The sequence below is a fragment of the Bos grunniens genome, chromosome 16 (genome assembly GCF_055505025.1).
Source record: "Bos grunniens cultivar Pamir isolate PY7600 chromosome 16, Bosgru_T2T1.0, whole genome shotgun sequence".
Taxonomy (NCBI): Eukaryota; Metazoa; Chordata; class Mammalia; order Artiodactyla; family Bovidae; genus Bos; species Bos grunniens.
Genome location: NC_141180.1, coordinates 31,747,595 through 31,768,193, shown reverse-complemented (window position 1 = coordinate 31,768,193; position 20,599 = coordinate 31,747,595). Strand labels below are relative to the sequence as shown.

Sequence of the window (20,599 nt, the reverse complement as noted above, 5' to 3'; positions counted from 1 at the left end):
CGAAGGCTACCCTAAAAATCGATTCTAATGGAAAATCTTTCCATACCAGGCACAGAAAAGAGCTGCTGCTGAAGAAGCGGAAAAACGAAAGAAAGAAGAAATCAGAGCTTTGCAAGGGCAGTTGGCGGCCCTAAAGGAGATGCAGGCCGAAGTCCAGGTCGGCAGGAGTCTCTGTCTCTCCCCCTCCTGCTTTCGGTCAAAATCCTGTGAGCGATTATTTCCTTACGTAGATGAACAGAGAGCTTGGTCTGCTTTTCGTGGGATTCTATAAACAGACATCTTTATTCTTTGCTGTTTCTTCAGTGAGTTCAGGGGGAAATAAAAGGAATCCCCTGCTGAATCATCTGCTCTTCATTCCCATCGGGGATGAAGCACACTGCTGGCCTGGCTGTGTTTAGAGCAGACAGGACACTTGGGCCTGCAGGAGCTTGGGGGAGGGGGGAGGGACAGGTGAGGACAGGTCCCCCACCCACAGGTCCTCACCTCCTTCAGAGGCTAAGGAGGAAAATAAGCTTGACTCGAAGGTCTGCCTGCCTTGTGCAGGAAGCAGAAGGTTTCAGGCAGATGTTCCCATCAGGAAGCCCTAGTCCCCGTGCACAGGGGATCAGACGGCATTTGGTCCCGTAGAATCATGTCCCTTCTGAAGGGCCTGCCTCTGTGATTTACACGTGTGTCGTCATGCGCTCGCTTCAGCAGCCCATACACACGTGTGTCATCACCCTGGCTTTCATGGTTATGTCCTTCAGGTGACAGTAAGAGAGCAAGGGCGTGGGCATCTGAGCTGGTTACACAGCCCAGGAGTCCCCAGTTGTGTCCACAGCAGGTCTCCTGGGAAGTGCTCTGACCGCCACTTTGTAAAAAAGGATAATAAGTGGCTAAGAATGGTGAAAAGGAAAGGAAGCATGGCAGAATACGTGTTGAAGTGCCTGTGACGGAGGGCGACAGTGATGCTGGCGCGTCAGAATCCATGAAAAGAGCAGAAACACGGCCACCTGGCGGGAACAGGGAGGAGGCCCGTGCCCATGAGGGACCTTCCTGGACAGTCAGCAGCCCCTGAGGCCTCCTGGAGCAGGCCAGGCTGCTGCTGCTTTTTCCCAGCACGATGATACAGATGAAGAAACCGTGCAGAAAGCTAAGTGCTCACACGAGGTCAGGAGCTGGAGGTGGCCGAGTTCCGCCCCTTCCATGTTGCCACCGTGGCCCCTGTCACAGTGCCTGTGGGGGCTTGCTGAGGTCACAGGCTGTGTCCCTGTGGTCACGGCACGAAGGTACCCATCCCCCGCCTCCCCCGGAGCACCCTCACTGGCTCCTCTGTCCTTCAGTGTTTGCTGAGCACTCGCAGTGCACCCACCCTTCCTGGGCTCCAGAGGTGCCCCAGGACCACACTGCATGGGCCCCTGTCCTTGTCCTGAGATGACTGCTCATGGCGTCTCACAGGAGGATGACAATTTTTTTTAGTTTTTATTATTATAAAATATATATAAATTTTACCATTTTCACCATTTTTAAGGTTCCAGTTCTGTGCCTTTAAGCATATTCACCTCATTGTGTAACCACCACCACCACCACCACCAGCTGTCTCCAAAACTTTTGAGAATGGCAGAATATTTTTAAATCGCCTGATTGCTCCTGAGTTTTAGGGAAAAGATGTAAATTATTAATCAGTTTTCTAATCTGTTCAAAGCATAGATTAAGGTAAAATTTATAACTAAAATTTCACTTTTGGCATAATTTGTTTCCCTGCAAAGTGTACTAACCCACCATTACCTAGAACCCATCTATAAGTTTACCTTCTCTAGATACATGTATAAATCATGTGAACCCCATTCGCAAGTTCAACATCAATCTATTAAGTCTGTCCCTAGCCCAGAATAGTGTTTGTGTGGTTTTGTGTTCAGAACTGAAGTTTGAGAGAAGTCCCTCGCTGTCAGGTAAACTGTGATTCCTGCTGTCACAACAGTGTCTGTGCATGCACTCAGGCCACGGATCGGGGGCCGGCCCATCCCTGCTCTCCAGCCAAACTGCAAGCCCTCGAGAGACTCCCTTCCCCTGGGCCAGGGCAGCCCAGGCTGCAGCCAAACTGCAAGCCCTCGAGAGACTCCCTTCCCCTGGGCCAGGGCAGCCCAGGCTGGCAGGTCTAGCAGCTCACGTCGAGCAGACTGGCTGGTGCGAGAGGAAAGCCTAGGGTGGGAGGAGCTCCTGGATGCTGACACAGAAGCCACCAGGGCTTTTGAGCAGAAGTGAATCCCTTACTAGGGCATGATGGGTCCCTCTGGCCCCTGTGCTTGAGGTGGTGACAAGGGCAGGCATCCAGGTGTGTGAAAGCAGAGCCTGCAGGCTGGCTGATGGGCCGGGGCCAGGCCACATGGGGAGAGGAGGGAGGCGTGACGTGTCCAAGTTTCCTGACTGTGCTGGGCTCCACGCCAGAGGCTGCGAGGGCACGGGCACGGGGGGAGCACAGGGCGGGGGGGTGGGAGCAGGAGTTTGGTCTGGGTAAGTCACGTTCACGTGACATCAGAGGCCTGAGTACGTTCTGAGCAGCAGAGAGGCCAGCTGACAGGACAGACATTCAGGTCATGAGCACAGAGGTGGGTGTCCAGCCTGGAACTGGACAAGGGCACCCTCAGGATCTGTACAGATGGGGTGGACTGAGTCCCAGAGGAGCAGGGGACACCCTGGGAGCCCAACTAAGAAGGGCCTAGAGGAGCGGGCTGGGGAGCCACATGCCACTGGGAGCCCACAGAATGTCCCACGGGGGACACCAGTGGTGAGCAGGTGACCCAGAGGAGAGTTAAGTGGCCTTGACAAAGACTGGTTTCCGTGGAGACAGGGCAGGAGCCCCGAGGGAGGGGCCATGGGGGAGCAGGACAAAGGAGATGGTGTAAGGTCAAGTGTGGGCGACTCTTTCAGACAAATGTGTTGTTTGCGGATGGAAATTCTGCCTCAGACCCTGAGGTCACTCTTGAGGATCACACTGCATCCTGGATAGACTCTCATAGGCACTGCAGCCGCCTGACCTGAGCCTTCTGTCTTTGTGTTTTAGGAAAAAGAGAGTGAAGCTACAAAGGCCAAGAACCAGGGTACGTAGAATGTACATCATGAAAATTCTGCATTGAAACCACCTCTGTATATTCAGCAAACATCTTCATCCCAGACGCCGCAGAGCCAAGTGTAAAGCATTGCCTGTTACTAACTTGTACTTTTAAACTGTATTTCATATCCGGCTGGTTACTAAAACTTTGAAAGTAGTTTTCTACAAAAAGTTACTTAAATCACTTTCTAATTTCTTTAGACACTCAAGAAAGGAAAGTGGCCCCACCAAACGCTCCAGAAATTCCAGATAACCACTATTTAGACAAGTGAGTAGAGCCACCTCTGACCCACTGTGGGGTGATTAGAGGGACCAACCATGAAAGCACTGTGAGACATAATATTCTCCCGGCTCATTAGGGTTCCGCGAACTGATCGGCTCTTTTCAGTGACTTCAGAAGCTCAGAAAAGGCCTCCAAACCAGGCAGCATCAGCTGAGTCAGGATAACCTTCCCTTTCTTCCCCAACAGAAGTGAACAGCCTATTTGTCAAAAGGCCTGTCACAGACTCAAAAAACTTTTTTGATGTTTTATGGAAGTGCTGTTGATGACAATGTATGAATTTGTGTTGTATGGCACAGTGACTCAGTTACACATGTATACACATTGTTTTTCAAATTCTGTTCTATTATGGTTTATCACAGGGTGTTGAATATAGTCAGGCTCATTTTACAGGAGCAAAATGCTTTTTCCTGTCCAGTGGCCGAGACAAATCTACGAGGAATTTAAGAGAAAGGTCTTGGTCTACTCAGGGCTTCCCTGGTGGTACAGTGGTGAAGAGCTTGCCTGCAGTGCAGGAGACGCAGGTTCATCCCCAGGGTCAGGAAGATCCCCTGGAATAGGAAGTGGCAAGCCACTCTAGTATTCTTGCCTGGAGAATCGAGGAGCCTGGCAGGCTACAGTCCATGGGATTGCAGAGTCAAACGCTACAGAGTGCAAGCGTGCGCGCACGCGCGCGCGCACACACACACACACACACACAGAGTCTACTCTTTTTTTGTGACTTAAAATATCCTTTCTACTTGATGACACTGACAGAATTCAGAGGGATCCTAAGCTAGTTTATCTCAGACGCCCGCATGGTGAAGCCTTTTTTTACATCTGTAATAAGGAGCCATCCGGCCGTCCCTGAGGACCCTCTGGTGAGGTGTGGCCCTGCCTCCAGGTCCAGCTGCAGCCCACTCGGAACCGGGACCGTGGCTACTGGCTGTGGTCTGGAGGTCACGAAGCTCCTGCGAGCGTGCGGAGTGGGGATGGCCAGCCTAAACCTGGGCCTGGCTTCTGACCTTTCTGTCTCGTTTCAGTTTGTGTATTTTTTGTGGGGAGAGGAGTGAGTCCTTCACAGAAGAAGGCCTGGACCTCCACTACTGGAAGCGCTGCCTCATGCTGACGAGATGCGAGCACTGCAGACAGGTCAGGCACAGAGCCTTAGTGTTTTCAGAGGAAAGCTGGGGGGAATCATTGAATGTAAAGCACTCTGTTTAGTTGGGGTTGATTTTTCTTAGTTTTTAAAGTGTAACGCATGTGTAAGTGTATACACGCCGTAGGTGTTTCAGCTCCTGAATTAGCACAAAGTAGATACCTCAGAGTAATCACCACCAGGACACATACCCCACGGACCCCTCCACTCCTCACTGTCCTCATTCCTGCTTCTTGCTTGTTGAATTTTATGGAAGTGGACTCCTGTGCTGCGTTTGGGGTTTGTTTGCGGCATTCCATTGTCTGAATGTACAGTTTATCCATCCTTTCCCTGCGTGTGGCGGGGTTGAGACTGAGGAAGAGCGTTGCTGGGCCTCTCTCGTGTGCATCTTCTGTGCGTGTGGATGCACCTTTCTGGGTGCACACCTCGAGGGCCCTCGTGGGGTCACAGAGTGGCCCACGTCCAGTGAGCCCTCCCTGCAGAGCCGTGCCACCCACCGTGTGCCCCATTTCGCTTTCCTGATGAAACTGAGGGGGAGCCGCGTCCCTTGTTGGCCTGCTGCTCCCTCTTTGCAAAGCACTTCCGGTGTCTCGCCGGCTCTTGAACTGGCTGTCTCATCGTCACTGATGTGTGGTCATCCCTGACACACTTGGATGTGCGGTGCCCGCCGTGTCCAGCGTTTTCGTTGACGCGCGGGAGCTTTTTGTTTTAATGTTGTCCTCCCTGTTGGTCCCTTTCAGGGCTAAGACTTTTCACATCCTGTTCAGGCAGGCTTCCCGCACCCCCATCGTTCATCTCCTGTGATGGAGCCGGCCCTGCTCAGACAGAGGAGGAGAAGCAGGAGAGAACCCCTCCCCTGTCTGTCCTCAAGGCTCTCCAGCTTGCAGAGGGGAGCACGGAAGACAGATCCCACTCTGAGAGCCCCTCTCTCCTGAGCAGTACGCCAGTCTGTGGGGTGAAGCTCTCGGGTGCATGTCAGCTGCTCCTGGCAAAGGTGTCCCAGTGGCGAAAGGGTCTCTTCCTGTGTTTCCAGCATATTCTTAGAAACGGCCGAGAGCCAGGATGGAACCCCAGGCCTCACGTAGAGCCTTTGAGCTCTTCAGGTTCAGGTTAGGGTTAGGGTTGTGGGGTGAACCCTCACATCCCCTGCCCGCCCCAGCCATGGCCTCCAGATGCTCCTGGCGTCACATGACAAGCACGGGCAGGGAAGGGGTCTTCAGCAAAGTACCCTAAATGACCACGGAGGTGACAGGCAGGCGTCTGCCTCAGGAAGCAGCGCTCTCGCAGGGGCCGGGACAGCACCCCACCTTGCGCTTAGCCACGTGGCATGTCCTCTTTCTGCAGGTGGTGGAGATTTCCAGCCTGACGGAGCACCTGCTGACCGAGTGTGACCAGAAGGACGGCTTTGGGAGGTGTTACCGCTGCAGCGAGGCTGTTTCAAAGGAGGAGCTGCCCAGACACGTCAAAACCAGAGACTGTAACCGTGAGTGCCCTCAGACCTCGAGACCCCAAACTGTGTCATCCCCAGGGGCCCAGATGCAGGGCTGGGGGTCAGGTCCCACGTCTGCCAGTGCCACTGGTGCCCTATCAACGACCCGCAGGAGTAACCAGAAATCCTTGTTTCGTTCAAATTCATTCAGCCGCCAAATCAGAGAAGTTGGCAAACCGGTGTCCTCTGTGCCATGAGAACTTCAGCCCCGGAGAAGAGGTGAGGGGTGATGGGGAGGGGGCTGACGTGGGACGGTGGCTGACATGGCGAGGGACTGGTGTGGGGGAGGGGACTGATGTGGGAAAGGGCTGGTGTGGGACTGGGACTGGGGGAGAGGCTGAAGTGGGGGTGGCGACCAGGCACCTCGAGTGTCGGTATCGAGGCTGCTATAGTGCTGGGCCAGCGCAGAGACAGGGTGTCAGGAAGAGGTGGTTCTGGAGCTCTGTCTCCAGGTTTCTATGCCGTGCCCCCCACCCCAGAACATCTGTGAGCTCTCAGGGAGGCGGCTCTGCCCTCCTGGCCATGGGTCTGGCTGTGTGTGGGAGGTACTTGAAGGTTTACTCCTTCCCTTTCCATTGTCAGCTAGTTTTCAGAATAACTAGCTGTGTGCCCAGCATCTTCTGGCGGTAGCTTATTTGTTTGTCTGGATCTTAGCATCATTGTGAACCCATGGCTTTAGGCTATGGGATATGTTCAGCTGTGTGGGCATCACAGTGCTTCGCAGTGTGTGGATGAGCCAGCCTCTGGCCGGTGGGGCCTCTGCAGATGGGCGCCTGGCAGTGTGAGTGGGCCCTGGCGACGCAGAGCCTCCTGGCTCCGACCAAGCCTTCCCTTCCTGGTTCCCTTCACTGGAAATGACCTTCTGTGACCCCCTTGGGTGCTCTGTGCTTGTGGGCCAGTACCCTTCTGAGCCTCTCTGCAGACAGAGCCGGGAAAACGTCGAGATAAATCCATGAAAGTTCACAATGACATTGCTGATTCAGAGTCTGAGCTGCAGGGGTTGCTTTAACCCCATGGGTCTCAGGACAGAGTCTCTTTCCATCCTCCCGAGAATTAGTTCCCAAAGCCCCCAGAGATGCCCATCCAGCCGTCACACAGTGGGCACGTCTCGGCCCCAGGGTCCCCGGTCGTTGGGCAGGGTGACGCTGGCCACCCCAGCTCCTCTTGTCCCTCTGCCCCCTGGAGACGTGGGCTCCAGCATCTGCCTCAGGGCACTGGAGTCACTCCACTTGCTGTACCCCGGCTGGTGACAGTTCAGCCTCATTGTCTCAGTTTATGTGCAGGTCCTGGCAGTTTTCAAAATCAAGTTCTGCAATTATATAAGGTACTTAGATGGTTCTGATGTCTGTAAAATGAGGCCAATTCAGAGAAGACCAGGCAGAAGCTGCCAGCCTGCCCCTGCTCCCTATCCCTCCTCTTACAGAACAAGGGTTTTTAATGGCTTAATTTTTTCCTTACATGTAGGCAGCTCTCAAATGTGTGCACTTTTCCTCGGTCCCTGTTCAGCTAGAGGTTAGGTGGCTCTGCTTAGTTGTCGTCACCTTGTGCTGCCACTGTCTTAGGCGACCAGCCCCCTCCTTGTGGAGACTGAAAGGTTGTTGTTGAATCATGCGAATACACCAGGATTCTTGGCCCCCGGAGGAGAAGAATTCAATCCGGGGCCAGAGACGAGGCTTGATTGCTCAGAGCTTTTGTGTAATAAAGTTTTATTAAAGTATAAAGGAGATAGAGAAAGCTTCTGACATAGGCATCAGAAGGGGGCAGAAAGAGTACCCCCCTGCTAGTCTTTAGCTGGATGTTATATAGTCACTAGCAGTCTGTTAATGAAAGAAAGGAATATCTTAAAATTCAGAATGGCACCAGGCCCCTCACCCATAAGATGCATTTTGGGATAAATGGTTTATCCTGGGCCATAAAATGATTAACTTGAATCTTGAAGAAGGGCAGACCACCATACAAATAGTTTCATTTACATAGATTAGGGGAACAATATCCATACTGGTTTGTCAAGTAGGTTCTGGGCCAAGAGGCGGAACCGACTTGGAGACAGAGTTTGGGGTAAAGGCATAGTACATTAGCATAGCTTAAGACAAACATTTCCATAAGAAAAAGGCATTGGTTATCTCTAGACTCGAGAATAGCTAACTTCAGGCGAAGCCGGGTGTCATTATGGCAACACAATATTTTAAGAGAAACCTCCCTTTAAATTTGTATAGAGAAGAAAAAAATATTGCTAGTTTGTTTCCTCCTGCCACTTAAGAGAGATAAAAATGTCTGACACTTGCAGGCTATTTCCTCTATTTGGAGACCCCTGGCCTTCCTGCCTGTTACCCTCTCATTCCCCCCTTTTCTTTTAGGAGAATTATGTTGCCTAGGGAAAAGGGGCGTCGTTCTCATTCCATAACTACTTCCGAGCTGACAAGGGGCGTTGTCCCTAAATTGGTGAGGCAACATATTCTCCTAATCCTCATATTGAGGATATCTGATCCAGGGGCCCCAAATAGTAGCTGGAGGAAGCTACAGTAGTAGCAGGAGTTTGAGCAACCATTTGTAACTTAAAAGCTTTTATGCGGCTAGAAACAAATCTAGTTATACAATTACAGATGCAGGGAGCAAACAGCAAGAACAAAACAACCAGAATTATCGTAATTAAGATAGTTGTCCACCATGGGGAATTAGTTAACGTTTTCTAAAGTGAAGCAATTGAGGCTTCAGGAGTGTCCATGGCCCTAATCATCTTGTTTATGTGGTTAGTAAAATGAGTAACATTCGTGCTCATATCAGGTATGTATGTACAGCATTGGGTATGAATAATGGCACAAGTTCCTCCTTGTGCAGCTGTCAGAATGTCTAGAGCCAATCTGTTTTGTAAAACCACCTTTCTAATTTGTGCTTGTTCAGCATTAAGAGCTGAAGTAGCCTTTTGAGAATCTTGTAATGCCTGTTGAGTAAAATTAGTCAAAGCATCCACTCGTAACATAACATCTGTAGTTCCCAAAGAGGGAACAAACGCTGCAGCCAAATAATCATTCCAATAAAATACAGACCTTGCCCACCGAGTTCTAAGGTGGGGTAAATTAGCAGGCTTTTCTGGAAGCTCTGAAAATATAAAGCCATGAGTAAAGGCTAGACCCAGGGTGCATCTCCCTATCCAACCAGGGGGGAGCCATGCCCATAGGTAAGAGCCACATATCCAATAAGTCCCGTTTGGAGCAAGCCAGCGCGACTGAGATATCCAGTCCCAATTCGTGCCTGGCCAGACAAAGGGAGAACCTGAACTGGGATTGGAAAACACGGGAATGATTACATTGCATGTTTCCTGAGACAAATATCCCATTTGTTTCCAATCATTGTAATTAAGTTGTTGGCTAACTTTTGGGGACGGCTCTGTTTGTTCCCAGCATATAGAGGCAGTAGATATTAAACGTCCTTTTTCAGGAGTTAGCCATGTAACCTCATCCCATATTTGATAAACGTCAGGTAAAAAGCCATTAGATCTAGACCTATTTACCTTATATGTAGCAAAATAGTCATTGAACCGAGACAATGTATAATCAAAATTAAAAGTCACATTATGTCCATAGTTAGAGTACAAAGTGTTGTACCAGTCCATTTTAGGGTTGGTAGATGTCATCAGATGACGAAGAGGCATCGCATGTGATTGTTGTCGAAGGTATTCACAGACTTGGAGAAAGTCTTTTTCTTGAAGTGGGGATGTCCACCACAGGAAGCCTTCCACTGACAAAGAGGGGAGCGCTCCGCAGACCCAGCAGTTAGACCGATTGTGGAATGCAGCATAGGAGTGAGCCCAGGACAGGAATATATTGTCTTGAGGATCCAACGGCAGACTCAGGATATTTGGAGTCAGCAGAAGTAAGCTCACATAGGTTATCAGGCCCATCTAAAAGGTACAAAGTCAGAGCATAGAAAGTAAAGACATAAAATGAAGTCACTTAATTTTGGTCAGGGTGCCACCTCTTAACTCGAGTATGATGTACCCACGAATCAATTCCTGGCACTTTGACAGCTGTGGGAGAGGAAAGAATAACCTGGTAAGGACCTTCCCAGAGAGGCTCGAGGGATGGCCCCCCAGATCCCACTGTTTTTATGAGGACCTCGGTTCCTGGCTCAAATAGAAGCCTGCTTGACTCGGAGGCTGGGTCAGAAGTCTTCTCCCGGAGCTCTGTTAACATCTGTTGAAAAGCTGAGAGCTGAGTTACATAATTAGTTAATTCCAAGGCTTCAGGGTCTATAACAATGTCTGTGCGTAAGAAAGGCCTTCCATAAATACATTCAAAGGGGGACAGTCCCTCTTTTTTTGGAGTAGTTTGAGCCCTCATTAAAGCTATGGGTAGGACTTTAATCCATTTGTCCTGCGTCTCTTGAGTTAATTTGCGCAGATGCCTTTTGATAATGTCATTAGCTTTTTCAACTTTCCCGGAGGATTGGGGTCTCCAGGAACAGTGTAAGTGATATTCTACTCCTAGAGCTTTAGATACCCCCTGAGTTACAGCAGCTTTAAAGGCGGAGCCATTGTCACTCTGAAGGCTCCGTGGCAGCCCAAACCTGGGGATAATTTCATGAATTAAAATCTTTATAACCTCCTTAGCCTGTTCACTACGACAGGGAAAAGCCTCAATCCATCCAGTAAAGGTATCTACCCAAACTTGTAAGCAAGAATATCCATTAGCTTTTGGCATATGAGTAAAATCAATTTCCCAATCCTCTCCAGGATACTTCCCACTTCGTTGTAATCCAGATTTTGCTAACTTTTCAGTCTTTGGGTTATTTTTTTGACAAATCTCACACCTTTTGATAATATTTTTTAAAGTTTTCATTACATTTTTACCTTCAAACAAATGAGAAACCATTTGGTAAGTACTCTCAGCACCCAAATGAAAACTCTGATGTAAACCCTTAAGAATTTTCCACTGAGCATTTTCAGGAATTATTAATCGTCCATCCTCGGACTGTAACCATCCTTTATCAGTAATCTTTGCTCCTCGTTTCTCATATCTTTTTAATTCTTCCTCAGTATATTGTGGTCTTTCCTGTTCCACAGGACCTGTCCAGATCAAAGGCGTCTGTAGTGAAGGGGTTTCGTAAAGTGCCGCTTTTCTGGCTTGACAGTCAGCCAGATGATTACCTTCGGCTATTTTACTCCCATCCCTGCTGTGCCCTTTGCAGTGCATAACAGCTACTTCTTTAGGACAATATATAGCAGTTAAATGTTCAGCAGTCACCACGGCGTAACCTGCTTTACGCTTTCCATCCTGAACAAAAGAACTGCCATCTGTAAATATTTCCATGTCAGGATTGTCTAATGGGATATCCTTTAGATCCTCCCGAGCTGCATAGTTTAAGGTTAGGAATTGAGAACAATCGTGATCAGGTGTTTCATTTTCCTTCTCAGGAAGGAAAGTGGCAGGATTTAAATTTCCACAAACTTTAAGCTTAGTTACTGGTCCTTCTAACAACAATGACTGATACTTAAGAAGCCTACTGTCTGTCATCCAAATATTAACCTTAGAATTTAAGATTCCACTCACATCATGAGAAGTCAGTACAGTAAGGTTTCGTCCATTAATTATTTTTAAAGCTTCAGGTGCTAATAAAGCCGTTGCCCCAATTACTCTTAGGCAGTGGGGCCACCCACATGCAACTACATCTAATTCTCTGCTTAGATAAGCAATAGGTTGTTGGTGAGACCCTCGGGGTTGTGTCAAAACTCCCAATGCCACACCTTTTCTTTCAGTGACAAACAAATTAAATTCTGACCCTGTGGGCAAGCTCAGAGCTGGAGCTTGCAGGAGAGCAGTCTGAAGAACCTTAAAAGCCTTTTGAGTTTCTGGAGACCAAACCAGTTTGTCGGTTTGGGCCTGCTGAGTTTCAGCTATAAGTTTATATAAAGGCCGGGCAAGTTCCCCATAACCCGGAATCCAAATGCGACAGTAACCTGTGATTCCCAAAAATCCTCTCAATTGTCTTAAAGTCATAGGAAGGGGGTGATTTAGTATAGGTTTAATTTTCTCAGGGCCTATGGCCCTAGTCCCTTCTGATATGATTAGGCCCAGATATCTAACCCATTGTTGACAAAGCTGAGCCCTTTCTCTTGATGCCTTGTAACCACAGCCTGCCAGAAAGTTTAAGAAATCTTCTGAGGCTCGCGAACAAGCTTCCTCTGTCTCAGCACAGAGCAAAATATCATCTACATATTGTAACACCACTGCTTCAGAGCTGTTAAAGTTTTGTAAATCCCGTGACGAACTTTGTCCAAATAAGTGAGGACTGTCACGAAATCCCTGGGGCAAAACTGTCCAGGTTAACTGAGAAGCTGGCTGCGTAGGGTCTTCAAAGGCAAATAGGAATTGACTTTCTTCCGCCAAAGGCACTGAATAGAAGGCATCCTTTAAATCAATTACTGAGAAATATTTGGCCCGTTCAGGAATTTCAGACAATAGAGTATAAGGATTAGGCACCACGGGGTGTAAAGGAACTATAGCCTCATTTATTATTCGTAAATCTTGAACTAGTCTCCATTTACCATTTGATTTCTTTATACCCAAAATGGGAGTGTTGCAAGGACTGTTACAGGGAATTAATAGTCCCTGTTCCTTTAAATTTTCGATGATGGGTTTTAACCCTTCTTTAACTTCAGGTTTCAGTGGATACTGCTTCTTATGTGGAAATACGTGTGGGTCTTTGAGCTTAACAACTACAGGAATAGCATTTTGTGCTCGACCCAGATTTTCCATCAGCCCATACTCTAGGATTTACATTTTGTTCAACTAAAGGGAGAGAAAGGGAGGGCTCCATATTCATGAAAACAGAGGCATGGACCTTGCTCAGTATATCTCTTCCCAAAAGGGGTGAGGGAGATTCTGGCACAATCAGAAACTCGTGTGAAAACAGCACAGAATCCCAGTTGCAAGATAAGAATAACTGAAATAATACCTTTTGGCTTGTCCAGACAGTCCCATTACGGAAGCGGATCGGGAAGAAAGTGGGCCAGGGGCTTCAGTAAGCACAGAATAAGTTGCCCCAGTATCTAAAAGGAAATCGACGGATTGGCCCCCCACAACTATTAATACCCGGGGTTCCTCAGGTGTAATTAGGACGGGAGCTTGTGTGGGGACCCCCGGGCACCTTCAGTCTGATTGTCTTGAGAGTCCGACCCCGGAGACCTACGCCTCTGGGGGCAGTCTCTCTTCCAGTGTGGTCCTTTGCAGACCGGACATGGAGCCGGGGGCGGCTTAGATGCCTGAGGGCAATCTCGCTTGAGGTGCCCCTCCTTTCCACAGCAGTAGCAAGCCCATCCCTTTTCACCTGGGCCCCTCTGGGCATTTTTCTCAGGCTGTTTAAGAACGTTTTTCATAGCCATGGCGAAGGCTTCCGCCTTTTCCTTTGTCTTTTTTTGTCTTTCTTTCTTTTCTTCATATTTCCTACCATAATAGACTGTCTGAGCCAGTTGTAACAGAGTATCTAAAGACTGATTTGGTCCATACGCCTGTTTTAATAGCTTACGGCGGATATCTGGAGCCGACTGAGTAAGAAATCTATCTTTTAAGATCACTTTTCCCTCTTCACTTTCGGGATCAATCTCAGTGAATCTGCGAAGGCCTTCTCTCAGTCTATCTAGGAATTTACCAGGAGCTTCTTTCTCTTCCTGTTCTATATCTGCCAATTTGCCATAGTTTAAAGGCTTAGAACGCGCCTGCCTAAGTCCTTCAAGAATACATCTAACAAAATGACTCTGATCCCATCTTCTTTTAGCTGTGTTGTAGTCCCAGTCTGGTTCTATAGTTGGGACCGCCTGATTCCCAGTGGGGAGGGCCGCTATCTCGTTCTCCCTCTTCCCTACTGATTCATTACCAAGCCACTCATCTCCATAAGCAACCGCTTTTCCCAAAACTCGAGTCTTTGACTCAGGAGTCAGCGTTTGTCCCAAGATATACATCACATCCTTCCAAGTGAGATCATAAAGCAAAGTAACACCTTTAAAAGCTCTGATATATTTTTCTGGGTCCTCTAAATAGTCTCCCAGATCCTCCTTGATTCTTTGTATTTCTTGATAAGAAAAAGGCTTATTAACTCTCACAGACTGATTATTTCTCCCGGTGGGTGTTTCATAAAGAGGCAACAGCTTGTGTGGCTGTTCCTCAGTCTCTCTGGCTGCTCTGCGCATATGATCCCAGGGATAGATTGGAGAAACCTGTTTTTCCTCTTCTCTTTGTCTCCTGTCCTCCATCTCATCGCTTACTTCAATGGTCTGAGTTTCTACTGAAACCAGAGTAGTCTGAGGTCGTACTGAGACAGGAGTTGTTTGGACCTCCATGTGGGCAGTTTGAATCCCAGTTTGGAGTCCCCGGTATGGGGGCAAAGTAAGAGGACAGGAGGGAGCTGAAGATTTCACGCCCAAATCTATACCCTTAGGACATAAGTCTGGCATATTTCACAGAGAGAAAAAGGGCAACACATATGCTACTTCTACCCATTTCCCTTGTTCCTTACAGAACCGGTCTAATTGTAGAACAGTATTATACTTAAGAGACCCTCCAACTGGCCACCGTTCGCCGTCCTCCAATGGATACCGTGGCCATGCAGTATCACATAGGAAGACCAGGTGTGTCTTCTTTAAGCCCTGGGGATCAAATCTATCCCAGTTTTTCAGGATACAGTTCAAAGGAGTGAGGCTGGAATTGTTAGCTCCCATCTGTAAGAGAGAAAAAAAGCGACCAGCGCCATTTTTTCTACCGGAGGCGTCCCTCCCTGCTCTAGATGGGGGTGTAGACAGACGTTACACCAAAAGCTTTTTTTTCCTGGTCGGACTTAGTCTGTCCCTTACCGACGCAGGGGCCGTACTCGTCCCTCCCGGTTCTACCACCAAGATGGGGTGGGGATGTACCAGGGGTAGACTTGATAGCATCCCTACTTGACGTCCAGCTCTTCACCCTTAACCTTGCTTGCCTCTGATGTCACCCGGGGTGAATCAGAGTAACCTTCCGGAATGCCTCCCAAGCTAAGACTACCGGGGGAAACATTCGTCACCTGAGTGCCTGTGCACGACCCTGAGTATTTCCTGACCACAATAAGACCGACGCGAACATAAAACTGAGATGTTCTTTCCAAGCATCACCACACCAGTATAACAGCCTCCTCTGATCCACTAAGAGCCGGCATTACCAAAGGAAAAAAACCCATCGCAGTCCCAATCTGAGTAACCTTTAACCTCAGAGATGTTCTGGGAGCTAGAGCTCCATCTAGCTTCCGAACTTTCGATTCCTAGCGAGGCTAGACACTTTCTTGACTACCAATCCAAGTTTGGGACCTAAGCCACAGTACACAGTAACAGTATAGATCACAAGTCCCTTGAAAGTCTATGATCCAATAGATTAGGTTAGTACTTCTAATTCCCAAGGCGTTATGAAATGGTCAAAGAGACCGAAAAGTTTGACCGAGAAAGGAGAGTTCGGTCCACACGCTTTGCCCATTTCTGGTCAGTTCCCGAAGGAGACATTGGGTGCCTCTTGGCATTGGCAGGTCGGTATAACGCCCCGACAGGTTTCTGCCATAAGCCGTATGAGATCACCGTGGAACTGCAGAGCAGGGCTCCTTACTTGTTTTACGCAGGGCATGTCATTCATTCACACAAGCACACGGTTGAGTTAGTAAAGCACAGCAGAAAACGTGTTCGCTAAGAGAATAAAGAACTAAAGCTCCAAGCATCCTTACCTTGTCCTGAAGGATCCCGGACGAGCCCGCAAGATGAAAGGTTGTTGTTGAATCACGCGAATACACCAGGATTCTTGGCCCCCGGAGGAGAAGAATTCAATCCGGGGCCAGAGACGAGGCTTGATTGCTCAGAGCTTTTGTGTAATAAAGTTTTATTAAAGTATAAAGGAGATAGAGAAAGCTTCTGACATAGGCATCAGAAGGGGGCAGAAAGAGTACCCCCCTGCTAGTCTTTAGCTGGATGTTATATAGTCACTAGCAGTCTGTTAATGAAAGAAAGGAATATCTTAAAATTCAGAATGGCACCAGGCCCCTCACCCATAAGATGCATTTTGGGATAAATGGTTTATCCTGGGCCATAAAATGATTAACTTGAATCTTGAAGAAGGGCAGACCACCATACATATAGTTTCATTTACATAGATTAGGGGAACAATATCCATACTGGTTTGTCAAGTAGGTTCTGGGCCAAGAGGCGGAACCGACTTGGAGACAGAGTTTGGGGTAAAGGCATAGTACATTAGCATAGCTTAAGACAAACATTTCCATAAGAAAAAGGCATTGGTTATCTCTAGACTTGAGAATAGCTAACTTCAGGCGAAGCCGGGTGTCATTATGGCAACACAATATTTTAAGAGAAACCTCCCTTTAAATTTGTATAGAGAAGGAAAAAATATTGCTAGTTTGTTTCCTCCTGCCGCTTAAGAGAGAGAAAAATGTCTGACACTTGCAGGCTATTTCCTCTATTTGGAGACCCCTGGCCTTCCTGCCTGTTACCCTCTCAAGACCAGCCAGCCTCCTGCTCTGAGCAGTGCTGGCATCTGCAGTGACCTCTGCCCCTCTTGCCCCCGCCACCACTCCAACTCCGGCCTGGAGGGGACGGCACCTGCCTCAGGCCACGTGGTGAGGCAGCAGCAGGCTATGCTCCTTTTTCCTCTGTTTCCTCTATATTTTCTTAACCAGTCTCCACCCGCCAACAAGCTTGAACACCCGTTATTCTGTCACAGTTTCTGCGGGTCAGAAGTCCAGGCACGGCCTGGCTGGGTCCTCTGCTCGAGGTCTCAAAGCGCTGCACTTACAGTGTCGGCCTGGCCACACTGTCATCTGTGGGCCCGACTTGGGGAGGAGTTTCCTGGCCCATTCCAGGCGCTGGCAGCACCCTTTTCTTACTGGTTGTAGGACCGAGGTCCCGCTTCCTTGCTGGCAGGGCCTCCTTCAGCCCCTCCCCCCTGCATCATCGCACATGTGTGACAGCGGCCTCAGCACATGGTGCTCAGCCATGCAAGAGTCAGGAGGCATGTGACGTGCGGGCCAGTATCTTAGAAGCTCACAAGTCACGGGTGCTCTGGGATCATCGTGCTCAGGGGCTCAGGGCAGGACACACCCAGAGCTCGGGAACCCCCTGAGACTGCCATGTGTAGTAACTGCCTCTGGTTTGGTCATCTTGGTGGCCCCTCTGGTGGCCTGGTTGCCACACTGCATGCCTCTCACTTCAGGCGTGGAAGGCTCACCTCATGGGCCCCGCCGGCTGCACCATGAACCTTCGCCGGACGCATGTGCTTCACAGAACGCCCGTGCTGCCACCGGGTAAGTGCCCGCGCGGTCTCGGCCCTGCCCCTGGGTCCCTGGCAGGCAGGGTCGTCATGCTGCAGCACAGGCTCTGGCTAAAGGCCCTCTTGTGACCCTGCTTCCCCCAGACTCCGTGGTGGTGCTCAGGGAGTTGACAACTCAAACCGCGGGTGTTCACAGGCACACTCAAGGCTTGGTGTCCCTCCAGACCACCCACACCAGTGTCCAGAAACAGGAACTGCAGTAGCAGACCACAGATGACGCCACGACCTGATTCCTAAATCAGTTTTGGCTACTTTATGTCAGATTTAGAATGCCTTACAGAAAAGTTAGTATTTTTCATTAGAAAGTTATTCTTGACCTGAAAGAGTATTGGATACCGGACTTTTATTTTCGGGGCACGTGATCAATGAGAACCTGAGGAGCCATGCTCAGTGCAGATGGGCTGGCTGTACCACTGATGCGAGGTGCCTCCCGCGCCCCACACCGTGAGTGAGGACCACTATGCTGGGGAGCCGCCTCAGCCTCTCAGCCTGGAAGGGGGGCCCTGGCCACGTGGCTTCTGGTTTCTCATCTGGGAGCCAAGGCTTTGAAGTTGAAAATGAGGTGTATGGCTTGGTCCTTCTAAGCGTGCGCCAGGCTCCTCTGGCTCTTCCTCCTCTTCTGCCATCACACGTGTGTCCTCGTGGGTGGCCCTGCCGCCTGCGGGCTGGGTGATTGCCATGCATGGTGCTGACCCCCTGGTAGGTGCGTCCGGGCCCCTCGTAGTCCGCTCCTCCCAGTGTCTGTGACACCTGCCACTCACACCGCCACTGGGCTCTGTGCCCTGGCTCACACGTGTCCCCGCACTCTGTGTGTCTGCATGTCCACTGCAGGTAAAGGCCCAGCCGCCACCAGGGCAGGGACCTCAGGATCCAAGGTGGGAAGCAAGATCCCCACCCCGAAGGGGGGCCTGAGTAAAGGCTCCAGCAGGACGTACACGAAGCGGTGACAGGACGCAGCGCCTACCTCCAGAGGGGCCGCGCAGCTCCCATGACATGGCTGTGTCTCCTCGGAGCATCCCTAGACGTGCTGACCCCCGCTTCGCCCCTGCTGCCCCAGGCTCCTGGCCGTGCCCGTCCCGAGTGCGGCTCTGTCTCCCATGGCTCTGCTATCGGGTCTCTGCCCTCCCACCCAGGGTCACAGAGGGAAATGGTTCTGCCGAAAGAGCAGCACCGGGCAGGCGCATGCAGAGCAACCTCTCCAGTCCTCGCTCCCTCTAAACCTCTTGCACGTGGGTCTCTCTCAGCATGGGGGACGGTTCGCAGGGCTCACGGGGCCAGGATGGGACAAGGTGGGCTGGTGCCTGCGAGTCCACCCTGTGCTCCTCCTCCCCGGCTGTGACTCCTCCCCTCAAGGTCAGGGAGCCATCAGCCTGCAGAGCCTGCACGTCCACAGCAGCATCAAGTAAGGTCAAGGTGGAGAAGTAAGGTCGCTGCCCAGTCCCCTCAGTTCTCACCTGCAGGTGCTCTGAGCGTGGCCCACTTGACACCACCAGCCCCATGCTGGCCCCCACCCCAAGGGGATCGGAGGTTAATACTGATGGCTGCACAGCAGGCCCTTCCTCAGGGGGCTTCAAGTTCTTTACATGCATGAAGCCCTAAAAATATATGAGACATTCCCTGATGCTCCTGCACTCATGTGAGCAGGTGTCAGTCAGAAAGGCCTTTCCTTAAGCCCCTGGGGCAGATGGAGTGACCCCCACCCTGTGTAACTTTCAGAGGAGCCTCTGAGCCTCTGCCCAGCCCCTCACACTGACCCACTGGGATCTGTGGAAACTGGAACTGTATGTTCTTTTCTCCAACACATTATACCGTACTTTAATAAAAGCCAAGCAAAATGATGAAACCAAACCTCTCCTCACCAGCCCCCAACCAACCCAACCCCTGCAGCCTGTGGAAGTGGCTTGCCTGGCTCCAGAGCCAGGTAGCTGTAGGGAAAAGCCAGAGTTTGTCCAAAACGTGCTTGGAAAGGCCATCTTCGTGTCCAGGCCTGTGGTCCCCAGGTGCCCAGCCCACTAGAGACCCAAAGAAGGTAGCCCTGCCCTTCCTGCCCGGCCGTGTGCCCAGGGGTACACCTTCCTCCTGAGTGTGTGACAGGTAGGCTTCCAGGATGCCCACTAGAAACTCACGGAACTGATGAAATTTGTACTGCACAGTTAATGTAAGAAATTTTAATTCCAAACCATGAAAACTAACAAAATATATAATAATATTTAAAAGAAAAACTAATAGCTATTTGAGCAAGGTACTCCCTGGGTAAGTTAGTGACAGTGAACCTGTACTAGTCGGTCTGTGGTGAACTGATACTTTCTCATGTGGTTGACTCAAAATCCTGAGCCAGAATAAGACTGACAAAGAGAATTACCTTCAAAAATATACGCTATTAAAAAATTTTAAAGTATGGAGGGAGAAATAATGTAAAACTTTACTCAATAGAGCAGAGTATGGATGCCAAGGTAATTATAAAATGATTCTTCCTGATTCAAAAAGGTGTGTTGCCACAACCTTCTAACCCATTGCTGAAGTATACATAAAATAATCCTTTAAATAGAACAAGAAAAGTTAACCAAGAAATTATCCTTTTCTCGCCAATCAAAACTTCTAAGAAACATACATATAATGTTTTCTGTATATTGTAATGTAAAGATGTTTATAAAAATACTTAATTTTTAGTGATTGACAAAATTAATTGCATTTAAAACAGGTCGATCTTGCTGATTACAGAAGAATCGTGTGTTTATGTTCAAATGATTCCTGGCAGTGATCAGTGGCCATTTAAAAGGTTTACAGAGTTATATGCTATTAAGGAACCAAGAATAAAGGATAAAAAAGTAAAAAGGAACTGTAAGCTGCCTTGGCCATTCATAAATATCTAAACTTGGCACAGTAATTAATAACTGAAATTTCATTCATGAATATGTTGTGGCTATTTAACAATATTTATTATTTTCATATTTCAGAGTATTCTAATTTAAAAGAATTATCTATAAATTTGGCATTAGAATACAAATGTAAATACTTTTAATGAAAATTTGCAACTTTTTAATGTTTTGACATAGTTTTCTATTTGTCTTTATTTCAGGTACCAAAATTATAAAACATCTAAGTAATATATTTTTGTTGTTGTTTCAGGGCTCAGGGTTGAATTCCCCCTGAGCATGTGAATATAATAAAAAGATTACTAAATGTTCTGTCCCTTTGAAGACTATACTTGAAAAGCTTATGGTTAAGTTACATCTTCTGTAAACATGCAGGCGTG

The 20,599-nt window shown here is 49.0% G+C and overlaps 1 protein-coding gene and 1 long non-coding RNA gene across 6 annotated transcripts in view; one reads left to right on the top strand and one right to left on the bottom strand.

Moving 5' to 3' along the window:
* CEP104 (centrosomal protein 104) overlaps positions 1-20,526 on the top strand; it is a 49,576-nt gene extending 29,050 nt beyond the window's left edge. For 4 of the 5 annotated variants that reach the window (XM_086342596.1, XM_086342595.1, XM_086342593.1 and 1 more), the window contains 8 exons: positions 50-157; positions 3,044-3,080; positions 3,293-3,359; positions 4,394-4,502; positions 5,854-5,992; positions 6,150-6,217; positions 17,227-17,317; positions 18,175-20,526. In XM_086342596.1, coding sequence (XP_086198722.1) covers positions 50-157; positions 3,044-3,080; positions 3,293-3,359; positions 4,394-4,502; positions 5,854-5,992; positions 6,150-6,217; positions 17,227-17,317; positions 18,175-18,290 — 735 coding nt within the window. In that variant the 3' untranslated portion in view covers positions 18,291-20,526. Of the gene's footprint in view, positions 1-49; positions 159-3,043; positions 3,081-3,292; positions 3,360-4,393; positions 4,503-5,853; positions 5,993-6,149; positions 6,218-17,226; positions 17,318-18,174 lie in introns of those variants that run through there. The other variant, XR_015142767.1, reaches the window with a different exon arrangement.
* Positions 8,546-15,866, bottom strand: LOC147356538 (uncharacterized). Its single transcript, XR_015142787.1, has 2 exons — positions 15,731-15,866; positions 8,546-9,899 (listed from the first exon to the last, which is right to left on the bottom strand). It is a non-coding gene; the product is annotated as an uncharacterized LOC147356538 (long non-coding RNA).
* Positions 20,527-20,599: the final 73 nt, after the last annotated feature.